Consider the following 12,079-nt stretch of genomic DNA (forward strand, 5'->3'; position numbering starts at 1 on the left):
TTGTGTATTTATGTGAAATATATTTACACAAATATGAAGAATATATGTATATTTTTATTACACTTATATAATTTATGACTTAGTTTTAATGTATATAAATAGCATATATTTTAAAAGTGTTGATATTTCAAAGTATAAAATGTACATATACAAATTTATAAAAATATTTAAATTTTCAATAATATTATTGTTTTCGTATTTAGAAAATTATAATAGTATTTTTTATTTATACATTTTAAACTAGGTCTGGCTACTCCAATCCGTCGGATCCTCATCCAAGACAGATTGGGTACCGAGTCAAAGAAATTCTTGAAAAATCGACTCTCAAAATTTGACAAATCGAGCCCAAACTCTACCCGTTGTCATCCCTATTCCTGATACACCATTGGCATTGTGCTTATATAGTTCTGAAATGATGCCAATTGCACTGTATATACAGGTTCAGTTCCAGAGGCCAATGAACAGAAAACGTGAACGTCTACTAACAGGGAAATTCTAACACGGATTCGATTCAGTCAATCTCGAACCAATTATACGCACTTTCATATGATTAGTGTACAATTAAGAAAAGTAACCAATTACAGAGTAAGTGTATCACAATTACTCTGTAATTGGTTTGGTTAGACCAAACTTGGAAACATGCGATGACATTATTATGTATAGATTGACTAATGATTGTTAGTCTATTTTAAATAAATGTCTGATTTAGTATTGCTACAAAGGAAAAAGGTAACAGAAATGCCAGAAAGTTGGAAATAGCTGCAGTCAGTGTCACCTTTTACTTGTCCACAAGAGAAAAAACACAGCACATTATCCACCTTTTCATAAGTACCCCTATAAAACCTTTATGTACTGGAGTTTGGAGGCATTAAGCCTGTACAAGAAATCACAGCACTCCGGGCTAGTTTTCCTTTCTCTTGGCAGCAGAGCACTCCCTTGTTTCAGATACGACTTGAATCTCTCCCGAATACAAATCTCCTACTCCAGTCACCAATTACTAGTAATCTCGTCCGCCAGCTAACTTGCTTACTGTACATAAATAAATCACACGTCAAACGCTGAACGCAAGATTGCAGCAGGAGCCATCTTAACCAAGAAAACATACTGACCTTGCATATACAGAATACCAAAGCCATTGTGTGCTGCGGCCCATGGAAACCCAGTCTCCAGGCAGCTCAGCTGCGGCTTGCTCCCCACCAAGGGGTGCGAATTGCCCAAGATGCCGATACCTATTTGTCAAGACACGGGAAAATATTAGAATATGTAAAGGGTATATAAGAATTTGTGAGTATGTGAAGAGGGACTATGTTGGATTGTTGCTTGCTAATGCAATTTCCCAGTGATGAAAAATATGTAATCTGGAACAGAAAATCTCATTCAAGAACCTATCCATGTGTCGACCCCATCAGGTCTGAGGACCTTCATGAACAAGCCATACTTTACACAAGGTTAGACGTTTATGAACCAGGGTAATACATCACTGCTCCCAGCCTATAGACTTCATCAGAATGTAAAGCAACGGCACTCTCCTAGTCCATCTTTTTAGCCATAGTAACACTTCAGGCGAACATGGATCAACTCTATCCCAGAGATTGTGCAGATTCTTCAATTTTTTCTAATGTAGGCCAGACGATCCTTTCTATTGGCAATACATCTCATGTCTGTTTGCAAGAACTCATTACTATCCAACATGACATGCCATTTTGACCATTCAAATACGTATAACTCGTCCCTTGTCAGTTGATCTAATAGAAAAACAAAGAGAGGACGAAAGATAAAGAATGTTCCTGCAAAGTTACTTATCTTGACATTTGGCAGATGTCAGTGATCACATAAACTATAGACAAAAAGGTTGCTAGATGTATGTCCTTTCCTCTTGCACAGGGATGATCACATAAACTATAGACAACATTATGGTACATAATGTCTGGATGTCATACTCACCCTCATGGAACAGAGTAACACTTATATGGAGCCCTTAATTATTTTGTTTGTTGCCTAAACATAGACTGAGAATTTACACATGGATTAGGATCGACTGGGACAACGAGAAATGCAGATCAGTTGAGTCAGATCTAGAGTGACCATCAAGACCTTAATAGAGAAATAACAAATCAGAATAAGAAAATCAAGAATAGTAGCAGTAAAGTTTTATAACCTTCTCAAATAGTGAAACTGCATCCAGAGGATGAGAATTAAAAGAGAACTGATCTAAATGACTACAAAGTGAGAAACGGCAGTGTTGGAAAGCAAACCTAGAGATATAGTAAATGATATGAATCTTTCTGATCAACTAAAAGATGCAGTGCCGCTGCAGATAAGAACTGAATTTTTCAAACATAGAATTATCCCAAAGCCCAAAGTATATCACTTCATAGGATTAGTTCTTTAGGTTTCTAGAATTAGTACAGATGTTGAATCTGTCCCGACTCAATGCTAATTGATAGGAATCTGGGATAATAATGATAGCTTCAGAGTTTTCCAAACATGAAGTGACTGAGGATGTACCAGTAGCCCAGCTTGCAATACATGTAAGTGAAAATACGACATTGGCGGTACCACAATTAAGTTTGCACATAATACTGTAACTTTGAACCAAGAACTCAGGAGGTTTCCGTATTTAACAAAGAATAAAGTGGGGAAAGAATGAGCAAAGTACAGACAGATGAGTCTGCAGAAAACCTAGTGATGCAATATTACAAGAAAAGTTCCATTTTAAAGGAAAGAAGTATTTAACTATTTAACAACTTGTGTAGCATTAACTTTTAGGTCTTTGGAAAAAATAGAAAGCTGGGGAAGGCCTTAATTAACTTCGGACCCTATAGGCTGGTAATATACTGGACAAAGCGTATGGTAGTAACAAATGGTGCATCAGGTGCCAAGACAAAAAAGGTAATATTTCAGTTCAGGTGGTCGTCCCAGTATATCCCAATCATCGTGATACAGTATCCATAACACCAAGTAGAACAGTAGCAGTTGCTTTGTATGATATGAGCAGGCATAGAGATTACGGGAAGAAAATTCCGCAGTTTTATATGACTTAGGGAAATAGACACAATCGTTGAGGTAGTCAGGGTGTAATCCAAATGAACTCCTTTTCCTGGAAGGAAATGCTTCCATGATTCAGAAAAACAACTTCACACTAGTTTCGTCAGTTATATAGGACTCGCAAGGGCATGCAGCCAGCACAAAAAAGTGGTTTTCTGCATACATCTTAGATTAACCATTACCATTTCTGAATTCTTCCCATTCTAGGCAAGGATATAATTAGAATTTTAAGTAAAGAAATCAATGAGATGCTCATAAAGAAAAAAGTTTACTGGAAGGGGCGAAATTCATGACGACCACCACTTCTGAACTTGCGGGGACCCTCAGGATCGGATTTACATTTCTCCCGCATGTTGAAGCACCTAGCAAGGTATGCACCTTGTTGAGCAGCAACCTAATACGGATGACAGTAAACCAGAAACTCATGTCTTGGTGGTCACGGAATGACAGGAAGATTAACTTCAAAGCAAGCTTACTTGAGCAGTAGCAGGAAGGCTCTTCATCTGTTTATCTACATGTGATAGTGCTAACTTGAACCCTTCAACATCAACCTCTTCTCTGTCATTTCCTTCCGCATCTTTTAGTAGGTCAGTTACGTCAAACAGATGCTTGTTCTTCAAATATAGTTCCACTTGGGGGTACCGGATGATGATATCTTCAACCACATCTTTGAATTCTTCAATAGTTAGAGTACCAGAATTGTCCTTGTCGGCAGCTTTGAATATGGCTGATATATCTTCCTGTAACATAAACAGATAACAATGGCCATGATGCATTACTATAAAAGAAATTGAACCTTTACTTTTAAAGCAAAACTAGAAAGAATCACGTGCCATGCATGTTTAGAAACAAGTATTTACTTGTAAGGGAAAAATATATATATTTAGATGTAAATATTTTACTTATAGCTTAAATAAAATGATCTTCATAATTTTATTAATAATTTTATAACTAAATTATTATTGTACACAATTATATTTTCAAAAAAAAAAAAAGAAAATCTACATATATTTTTTAATTGTTGAGGAGATAGTTCAGTTTTATCATTTGCAGTTCATTTTCCAAAAGTGATTAATGCGAGGTGGTATGATTATGCTAAGCATATTTCATTATTAACTATTTTTCAATATACTTTAAATTTGTAATTCCACAATTTTGAATTTTCATAACTTAAACTTAATAGAGTTGGTGCATTTGTTTGCAAATATTTATTTATATTCTTAGAATTTTTGCCTTTTTTTTAAAAATTTAATTTATTCATACAAATTTTTTCCTATGGAATCGATTTCTCTTTTTGTTATTATCTACCCAATTCTTTTATTTATAAGTTTTCAATATAATTAGCTCATTTTTTATTCATTACTCTGTAGGAACTAATTTTGATCCACTAATCTGTTGAATAATAAAATTGTAAATTTGAAATTATAGACTGTTAAAATGTGATTATTTAAAACTTTATAGATCTGATTATTCGCTATTTTTGTAACACTAACTATACAATAGTCTATTCTCCCTTTATTTATTCTTTTACCAATATCTTTTTGTTTCTAAATTTTCTGAAAATGATTGAATATATACTATTTATTAGTTATTTTAAGGAAAAACCAAGTGAATAAACCCTTAGTATCGAAAATAATCTAGCTCGTACCATTAAATCCAATAATTAGGTCAATATACTCAGTACTTACTACTCTATATAGATCTTAAATTTGGTTATGCACTATTAACATTGTGTAAATCCTTCTTCAACCTTTTCCTTCAGCTTCCTCTTATATATAATGTCATTTTCTTTAGGACATTCATCAAATTGATATTGTTCCTTAATTTAAACTCCTAATCGTATATGTTGTTGTTTTACTCCATGATATTGAAAAAAATAATTGATACAAAAAAGTGAAAATGAAAACATATAAAGAATTGCTTATTATTAAAATAAAGTCGATTAGTCAGACTTCTTATATCTTAAATTTTTCACCTTAATAATATTGTTAAATTTCTATTTACTACATTTTATTTTAAATATGTTAGGCTATATTTTAAAGTTTTACCTTGTTATTTTACATATGCTCACTTACAATTCAAATAAAATTTTAAGGTCAAATATTAGTACATGACCTAAAAGTTTAATTTTCCTTGCAATATTTAAATTTTTTTCTAAAAAATTAATTACATCGAAATATTATTTGCCATTTTTATATTGTTTTAGCTAGAAATGTTTTTCATCCTAAAACTGTATCTAGGTAATTTAAAGGAATAAGGACTATTAAATAGTTCCCTTCTCTAGTAAAATTTTATTTTTTTTATATGTAATTCTTCTTTATTATTACTTAAGCAAATGTACGAATGTTTTTTCACAATATGAACAAATACTAACAAGATTCACACTATATATTTCATACATAGTGTGAATTTCAAAATCAAAATGTTCTGTCAAAACGAGGTTAAGATCAAAAAACATCCAGAGCAATGTTGATGGATTTGAGAAAACTTATCTTGTTCTTCTATTCTTCTGTTTGAAAGTTTAGAGTACAAATTATAACTGGGATCTTTCAGGTTATGATAACTTCAAGACCACAAATTATATAATATTTTCAAGTTCTTACTGACACGTTTGCTCTCCTTAACATGCTTAACAGCACTTTAGGCAGTGATGGTGGCTCTTCTTAGCTTTTGAGTCAGTAGATCACACATTCAAAACTTTAAACTTCTATAAGGGAACTGCTTACTGACAAACCTAATGGCGTAAATGTTTGCTTCTTGACAAATAAAATTTAAAGATAATTTGAATAGATCTGTAAACAGGGAAGATTCAGTGAAGGGCAGTGTTATGGTATTTAGTAACATGAAAACCAGATTAAAGCTTTTACATGCTGAAACTAGATGCGCCCTTAAGCATAGAAAGCAAGGTAAAGTATCTAAATTACCATGATTTTCTTTTGATCTACAGTGGCACAATCACCAAGAGCATACACTTCTTCACACCCCTTTACTCGCAACCATTCATCAACTGCAAGAATCCGTCGGTTGCCCTGTAAAGACAAAATGAAGCACAAAATGTAATTCCTGTGGCAATAATGGTCGTCACATCCAATGTTCGGACAAACCAAGATTAAAGGATGCATGTGCAAACAAAAGAACCCTACTATCACCGACTCTGCCCCAAGACATGAAGGATATGGAACAAATTTTGGCTATAATACAAAACGTACCTGGCCAATTTGTTCCATGAAGTCCTTCAAAACTGGCCTAGTGCTGACTCCAGTAGACCATACTACCATTCCATGAGGTATAGAAATATTCTGCCCTGTAGATTTTGTTTTCATGTTGATCATCCTATCTGAAACACTCAAGACACGGTGTCCTGTTAAAACTTCAATGCCATCTCTTTGAAATTTCTGTTCAGCAAATGTGCTAATCCTTTCATCAAACCTACAGAAACATTCGATATCTCAGTTGTAATAGCTGACCTGAACTTCTCAACATGAAACATGGAGAAAACATGTTAGCATAACCTCCAAAATGAGTTATATTTACATGGATTTCCTTGTCCACTCTTCGAAGAAACTTATGTAGAATGAACAACTATTTTATCCAGCAAGTACAAAGAGAGACCAGAGGACTGAACTCTTTGTTTTAAGTTCAACTATTATCTGAGCATCACTTGTCTTCAAATTGATATTCGAAGAAACTTATGTAGAATGAACAACTATTTTGTCCAGCAAGTACAAAGAGAGACTAGAGGACCAAACTCTTTGTTTCAAGTTCAACTATTATCTGAGCATCACTTGTTTTAAAATTGATATTCAGAAATTAGCCTACAACTATCTTTTATCACTCCTTTTGCATTTAACTAATTTTCTCATTGTCTCCCACTTCAAATCAAAGGAAAATTGAAATTTGTTCTTCTTTTATGATACAGCCATTAGATATTTTGGATAAGGAGTCAACGAAGGAAAGTCCAATTGATAGACTCCGTCATGACACTTGAAATATAAATTCTATGGACATGACTGACCAAGAAGACAATCTCTCAATAACACCAAAATGAGAGAAACAAAAAAGCAAGAACCATAAAACAAGATTAGATGATTATTTAAACTAATCGTGCAGAAGCTGACCATGACGAGGACAAGACCAAAGAGCTCGGAATTTTGTTTCCCTTAGACCATGAGAACACTAAGTTGTAGCAGGTGGCCGCACCATTCACTTTACTACTATATAATATCCAAAAACTAATTAGAACTGAATACAGGTGTCAGAGTGCTATTTGGAAGTATCTTGCCTGCACAAAGTAAACTTATGTATGTTGGTTGCTTACGTGTTTAATATATGATCACCAGATTGAATCACTGATATGCTCACTAAATCTTTAACAGAGGGGTATATTTTGACCAAATCTTCATAAACAAAATCATGAAGCTCTGCAGCAAATTCTACACCAGTTGGACCTCCTCCTACTATAACAAAATGGAGGTTAATCTTCCGCTCTTCCTCAGTCAACTCTGGAAGAACAGCTTTTTCAAAACAATCAATCACTGTCCTGCGTATCCTTTGAGCATCCTCTACTTCCTGCATGAAATACTATTGAATGTAAGTAAAGCATGATTAACAACACGCCAGTAAATTTTATAGCAAGTATCATTTTGTGAATTAGGACATTACCTTCAGAAAATGGCAATGCTCCATGACACCGGGAGTATTGAATGTGTTTACTTGTGCCCCAATAGCTATGACTAAATAATCATATTCTAAAGTAAATTCATTACTCCCAGCTAAATTCTCATCAATATTGGACCGGCAGAAAACCTTTTTGTTTGCAGGATCGATCTTCAGGCATTCTGCTTCCCAGAACTTAATTTCACCATTCCTCTGCATGATATTTTGAAAGAGACACTTTGTGAATAAAGATTTTAATAAAAAAAACCTAATACCAATCGGGAATATCCCCATGGTTACCAATAAAAGTTAGAAAGCTTGAGAAAATGTAAAATAGTCTGCAAAAGAATTAAGAAAAAAATTGAATTTCCGAACAGATGTACGCATGCCCCAATTAAAGAAAGGAGCTAGGCATGAGCTCCACGAGCAGTCAGATAGAATGAGGGGACAAACATAAACCATACTTGATTTAAAACTGGCTTACCTTTTTTATAATGTTTCGAACTGGCTCTACAATGCTTCTTGCGTCAACTGTTCCACATGTCACGCTCGGTAACAAAGGAGTGAATGCAAAGTAATTCCTTGGTGAAACCACCTGAACATCATAGGAGGAGATATCCAAATCTTTCAGGAAGCTAGTACCAGCCCATCCTGTTCCAAGCACTACCACCTTTTTCCTCTGTGTTTCCTTTTGAATCTGCGTAAAACTTGATCCATCCCCATTTGAAGGAGATTCTGCATATGAAATGAGGCTTCCACTACTGTAACATCATACAACCGAATCATAATTGTGTTACAAGTCCAAAATATGATAAAACATAAAGAACAAGTAGAAGGTAAAGTATTTATGCATTTTGTCATGCTAAGAGACCATTTATTATTGAAACCTTGGGAATTAGATGAGTGTCATGGAACTTTTCTGAAAGAAATTCATTCTATCAGAGGAAGCTTTCAGGAAATGAATAGCTGACATAGTCTGAACCGAATAATCTCTTAATTTCTACTAACACCATATGCATAGAAAGCTTCAATAAAGCATCACAAGAATTCAAGAGTCAGTCAAAGGTGGTGCTCGTTTCTGACTAAGGTCTTCGCTATGTTTCACCTGAAATCACTACAGGAAATCGTTTCACCTAAAACACCACAAGAAATCTTGAAGCAGCACCTACCTTCATCTACTTTTTTATGATAAACTATTACAACTAACAAGTAACAAAGTTCTAAAATGTGACTTTATAGCTGGTCAAACAGTAAAATAACCAACCAAAAAACTTAAAAACAACTGGCAACTTTACAGGGGGTTGATCTCAAATCAACCCAGGTAGATTCCTAACACCAAACCTGGACGGGGAAGAATACGGGTCCTTCGAGAAAACAGTTGCACCTTATGTCACAGAATTATGCAAAACCTGAAGAGCAAACGAGGAAGAGGGAAATGATATGTATGATGGGGGTCAAATGGAACCTGAGAGAACAAACAAACAAAAGCTTGGCTGAAGCACGATCACCGCCAAGAATCCTGTTGAAATATGAGAAAAACCTCATCCTGATCTGCCACCACACTTTTGCCTTCACAATAGCTGACAATTGAGTGCTTTCTTGAAATTCTGCGAGAAAACACACAACACTTGTTTGTACTGTCAAAGTCTGTAAAGACTAGCTCTTTCCAGGGAGTTAAGACCCTCATGAATGCGGGTTATAGACATTTTCTCCATTTAATACTATAAATAGGCAAAAAAATTTAAAACTTGGATGAATCTATGTAAATGAGATGTCGTACGTCGTCTTGGGAGAGTTGTACCTTGGTGTAGAAAGAGAAAAGGCAGTGTTGTTTCTCTCCCTTACAATTGGAGTGTTCGAACAGTCAGTTTGACTTGTGAGTTGTGTTGCTGCTCCAATTTTTGCGAGTGTCTGCTGCCGCCCATCAGGAGTAAACATCCCACAAGCAGATCTGGAGAGCTTTTCCTTTTTTGTCTATTCGGTTCTCCCGAGTATATAAAAATAATCATAATATAAATCAAAAAATAAATTATAATTTATGAATTTATTAAACGTGATTGAAAAAATTAAAAGTCGCTCAAAAATGCCCGAATTGAATCGAAGCAAACCGTTTTTCATTATTTATTTTTAAATCATAATTTTAAATTTAGAGTAAAATTACACTACACTATTGATTTGATTTTAGTTTATAACTTAAAAAAATGGTCAAAAATGGAACCCCACCGCAACAAAAATAATTAGTTTTTTAAATTATTTATATAGTAATTCAATACGATAATTAATTTTTAGAAGAATTTCACATTCAAATTATATAATACAAAAATTCATATGTTATCAAATTGAACTTTATACAAAAAAAAATATGTTTAATTTTTAACTTGCATTTTTTTTATTTTTGTTATAAACATTAAAATCGCCAAACCACGCCTTTGATTTGATTTTAAAATTGGCAATTTAAAAAATTATTTTATAAAATTGCCAATAACATTTCAATTTGAAAATAAATTTAAAAAATCGAAATCGCACTGTGAGCATCCCTAAAATTTATTAAAAAAGTAGCGATTTTGATGTTTTAATTGTTGATAGGGGAAAAATTGTAATTTATAGAATGATTAAAAAATATATTAGAAATACTATTGTGGACAATTCTTTAAAAAGAATAGAATGAATTGAAATAATAACAAATTAATAAGACTAAAGATTCTCTTTTTTTAATAATAGTACTGGTTATTGTTGCACGCAATTTCCGAAAATAAATAAAAAATTATAATATGTGATGAAGAGAAAAAAAAATATAAAAAGACACAAAACGTAGTGAGGTGATGAAAACAAAAAAAGTACGTAAGCTAAAAACTTTGGGGTGAAGTAAGAAAGAACTTTTTTTTATAATTGTGGGTTTATTAGAAATATGGAAACTTGTAAGAAAAAATTAATTGTACTAAGGGTGTATTAGACTTATGAAAGTTTATGGGGCGAAAAATATGGAGAACATGAGAGAGAAAAATGGAGTAGTGGGTTCATAGAAAAAAATTTATAATTATAAAATAATTAAAAAATTAAAATTACTAATATGGGCAATTAATTTTGAAAAACTAAAATGAATGAAAGGGTAAAATAGAACAATAAAAATTTTGTAGGATCAATGAGTTTTCTTTTATAATAGTATAGATAAATAGATGATAGTTTATTCGGGATAAATGCATTTTTGGTCCTCAAATATAGTCACTAATAATTTTGATTCTCAAACAATTTAAAGTTGCAATTTTGGTCCTCAAACTTTAACTTTTTTTTTTGCACTTTTGGTCCTTCTGTTAAATTTAACGAATATTTTATTTAAAATAAAAAAAATTACTATTTTTTTCCTATTTTATGGTGTTTTTCAAGTTGTAATCCAATGCACCCATTTTTTTTTATTTTTTTTCAAACTTCAAAAGTAAATAAACCAAAAATATAAATTTAAGTAACAAATTTTTGTGAATAATAGAAAAATTATCAATAAATTTTAGAAAATTTGCTACTTAATTTTTTTTTTTTTGGTTTATTCTTCTTTGAAGTTTGAAGAAAAATAGAAAAAATAGATACATTGAATTACAACTCGAAAAAAATCAAAAAATATGAGGAAAATAGCAACTTTCCACTTTAAATGAGATTTTCGTTCAGTTTAAGAGAAGAACCAAAAATACCAAAAAAAATTAAAATTTAAAGATCAAAATTGCATTTATACCAATTCTTTGGCAGTCAAATACATAACTTATCATCTACAGAAACATGTGTCATCATTAAATCATTTGGCCTTCACTTTCTTTTATGGGTAGTTGATTGTAATTTTGTTGCAATTGGGAGTGCAAAAAGATGTCCAGGCTTTGAGGGTCTGATTTGAATATGAATATCCAATTATATATATATATATATATATCCTAGTAATAACTCTCCATATGTCATCCCTTCAGTGTACCAACTAAAACCTTTTAAGGCTAATTGCAAAAAAACACCCCTCAATTATGCTAAAATTATTAAAAGCATCCCCCATATATATAATAATAGCAAACCCCTCATTTTAATGTTTAATTTTGCACGTGCTCCCCTGCTGCTAAGAAGATTGAGTGTTTATAAATACTGAAAGTAAGCATTTATCAATTTATTATTGAAAATAAATTAGAAACAGTCTACAAATTCTACTCTTGATGTTTAAATTAAATTTATTCAAATTAAAAATTATAAGTAGTGATGCGGGAAGAATTACTAAAAGATCGATATACTCTTAATGAAGGGCAAAAGCAATATTTTGTGTCATTAAGTCAAACTTAGCTCTATAGAAAGTAAGGAGGAAATTCGGTTGCATGATTGACGGACAAGATCGTGGATCTTTGGCCCT

At 32.6% G+C, this 12,079-nt stretch overlaps 1 protein-coding gene across 4 annotated transcripts; it reads right to left on the minus strand.

Moving 5' to 3' along the window:
• Positions 1-739: 739 nt before the first annotated feature.
• On the minus strand, positions 740-9,672 carry LOC105178546 (external alternative NAD(P)H-ubiquinone oxidoreductase B1, mitochondrial). 4 transcript variants are annotated; one of them, XM_088876459.1, is made up of 12 exons: positions 9,506-9,672; positions 9,170-9,311; positions 8,189-8,465; positions 7,711-7,917; positions 7,367-7,617; positions 7,167-7,259; positions 6,258-6,477; positions 5,973-6,077; positions 3,525-3,788; positions 3,321-3,442; positions 1,110-1,229; positions 740-1,029 (listed from the first exon to the last, which is right to left on the minus strand). In XM_088876459.1, the coding sequence occupies exons 2-12, from the start codon at positions 9,247-9,249 to the stop codon at positions 942-944; spliced, it is 1,827 nt and encodes a 608-aa protein (XP_088732585.1). In that variant the 5' UTR covers positions 9,250-9,311; positions 9,506-9,672; the 3' UTR covers positions 740-941. The 4 variants fall into 4 exon arrangements, with proteins under 4 accessions (XP_088732585.1, XP_088732583.1, XP_088732584.1 ...); XM_088876457.1 differs by having other exon boundaries at positions 7,167-7,262; XM_088876458.1 differs by having other exon boundaries at positions 7,167-7,262; positions 9,485-9,672.
• Positions 9,673-12,079: the final 2,407 nt, after the last annotated feature.

The sequence above is a fragment of the Sesamum indicum genome, linkage group LG12, assembly GCF_026168435.1.
Source record: "Sesamum indicum cultivar Baizhima isolate 11 linkage group LG12, ASM2616843v1, whole genome shotgun sequence".
NCBI classification, from domain to species: domain Eukaryota; kingdom Viridiplantae; phylum Streptophyta; class Magnoliopsida; order Lamiales; family Pedaliaceae; genus Sesamum; species Sesamum indicum.

Excerpts from the sequence above, each read along its gene's own strand:
- LOC105178546 (XM_088876457.1), bottom strand. The coding sequence starts at position 9,249 with ATGAGGTTTTTCTCATATTTCAACAGGATTCTTGGCGGTGATCGTGCT. Across the intron at positions 8,466-9,169 it reads TTGTTTGTTTGTTCTCTCAG|TAGTGGAAGCCTCATTTCAT; the intron begins GTTCCATTTGAC and ends ATGATGTTACAG. Across the intron at positions 3,443-3,524 it reads GCCTTCCTGCTACTGCTCAA|GTTGCTGCTCAACAAGGTGC; the intron begins GTAAGCTTGCTT and ends CATCCGTATTAG.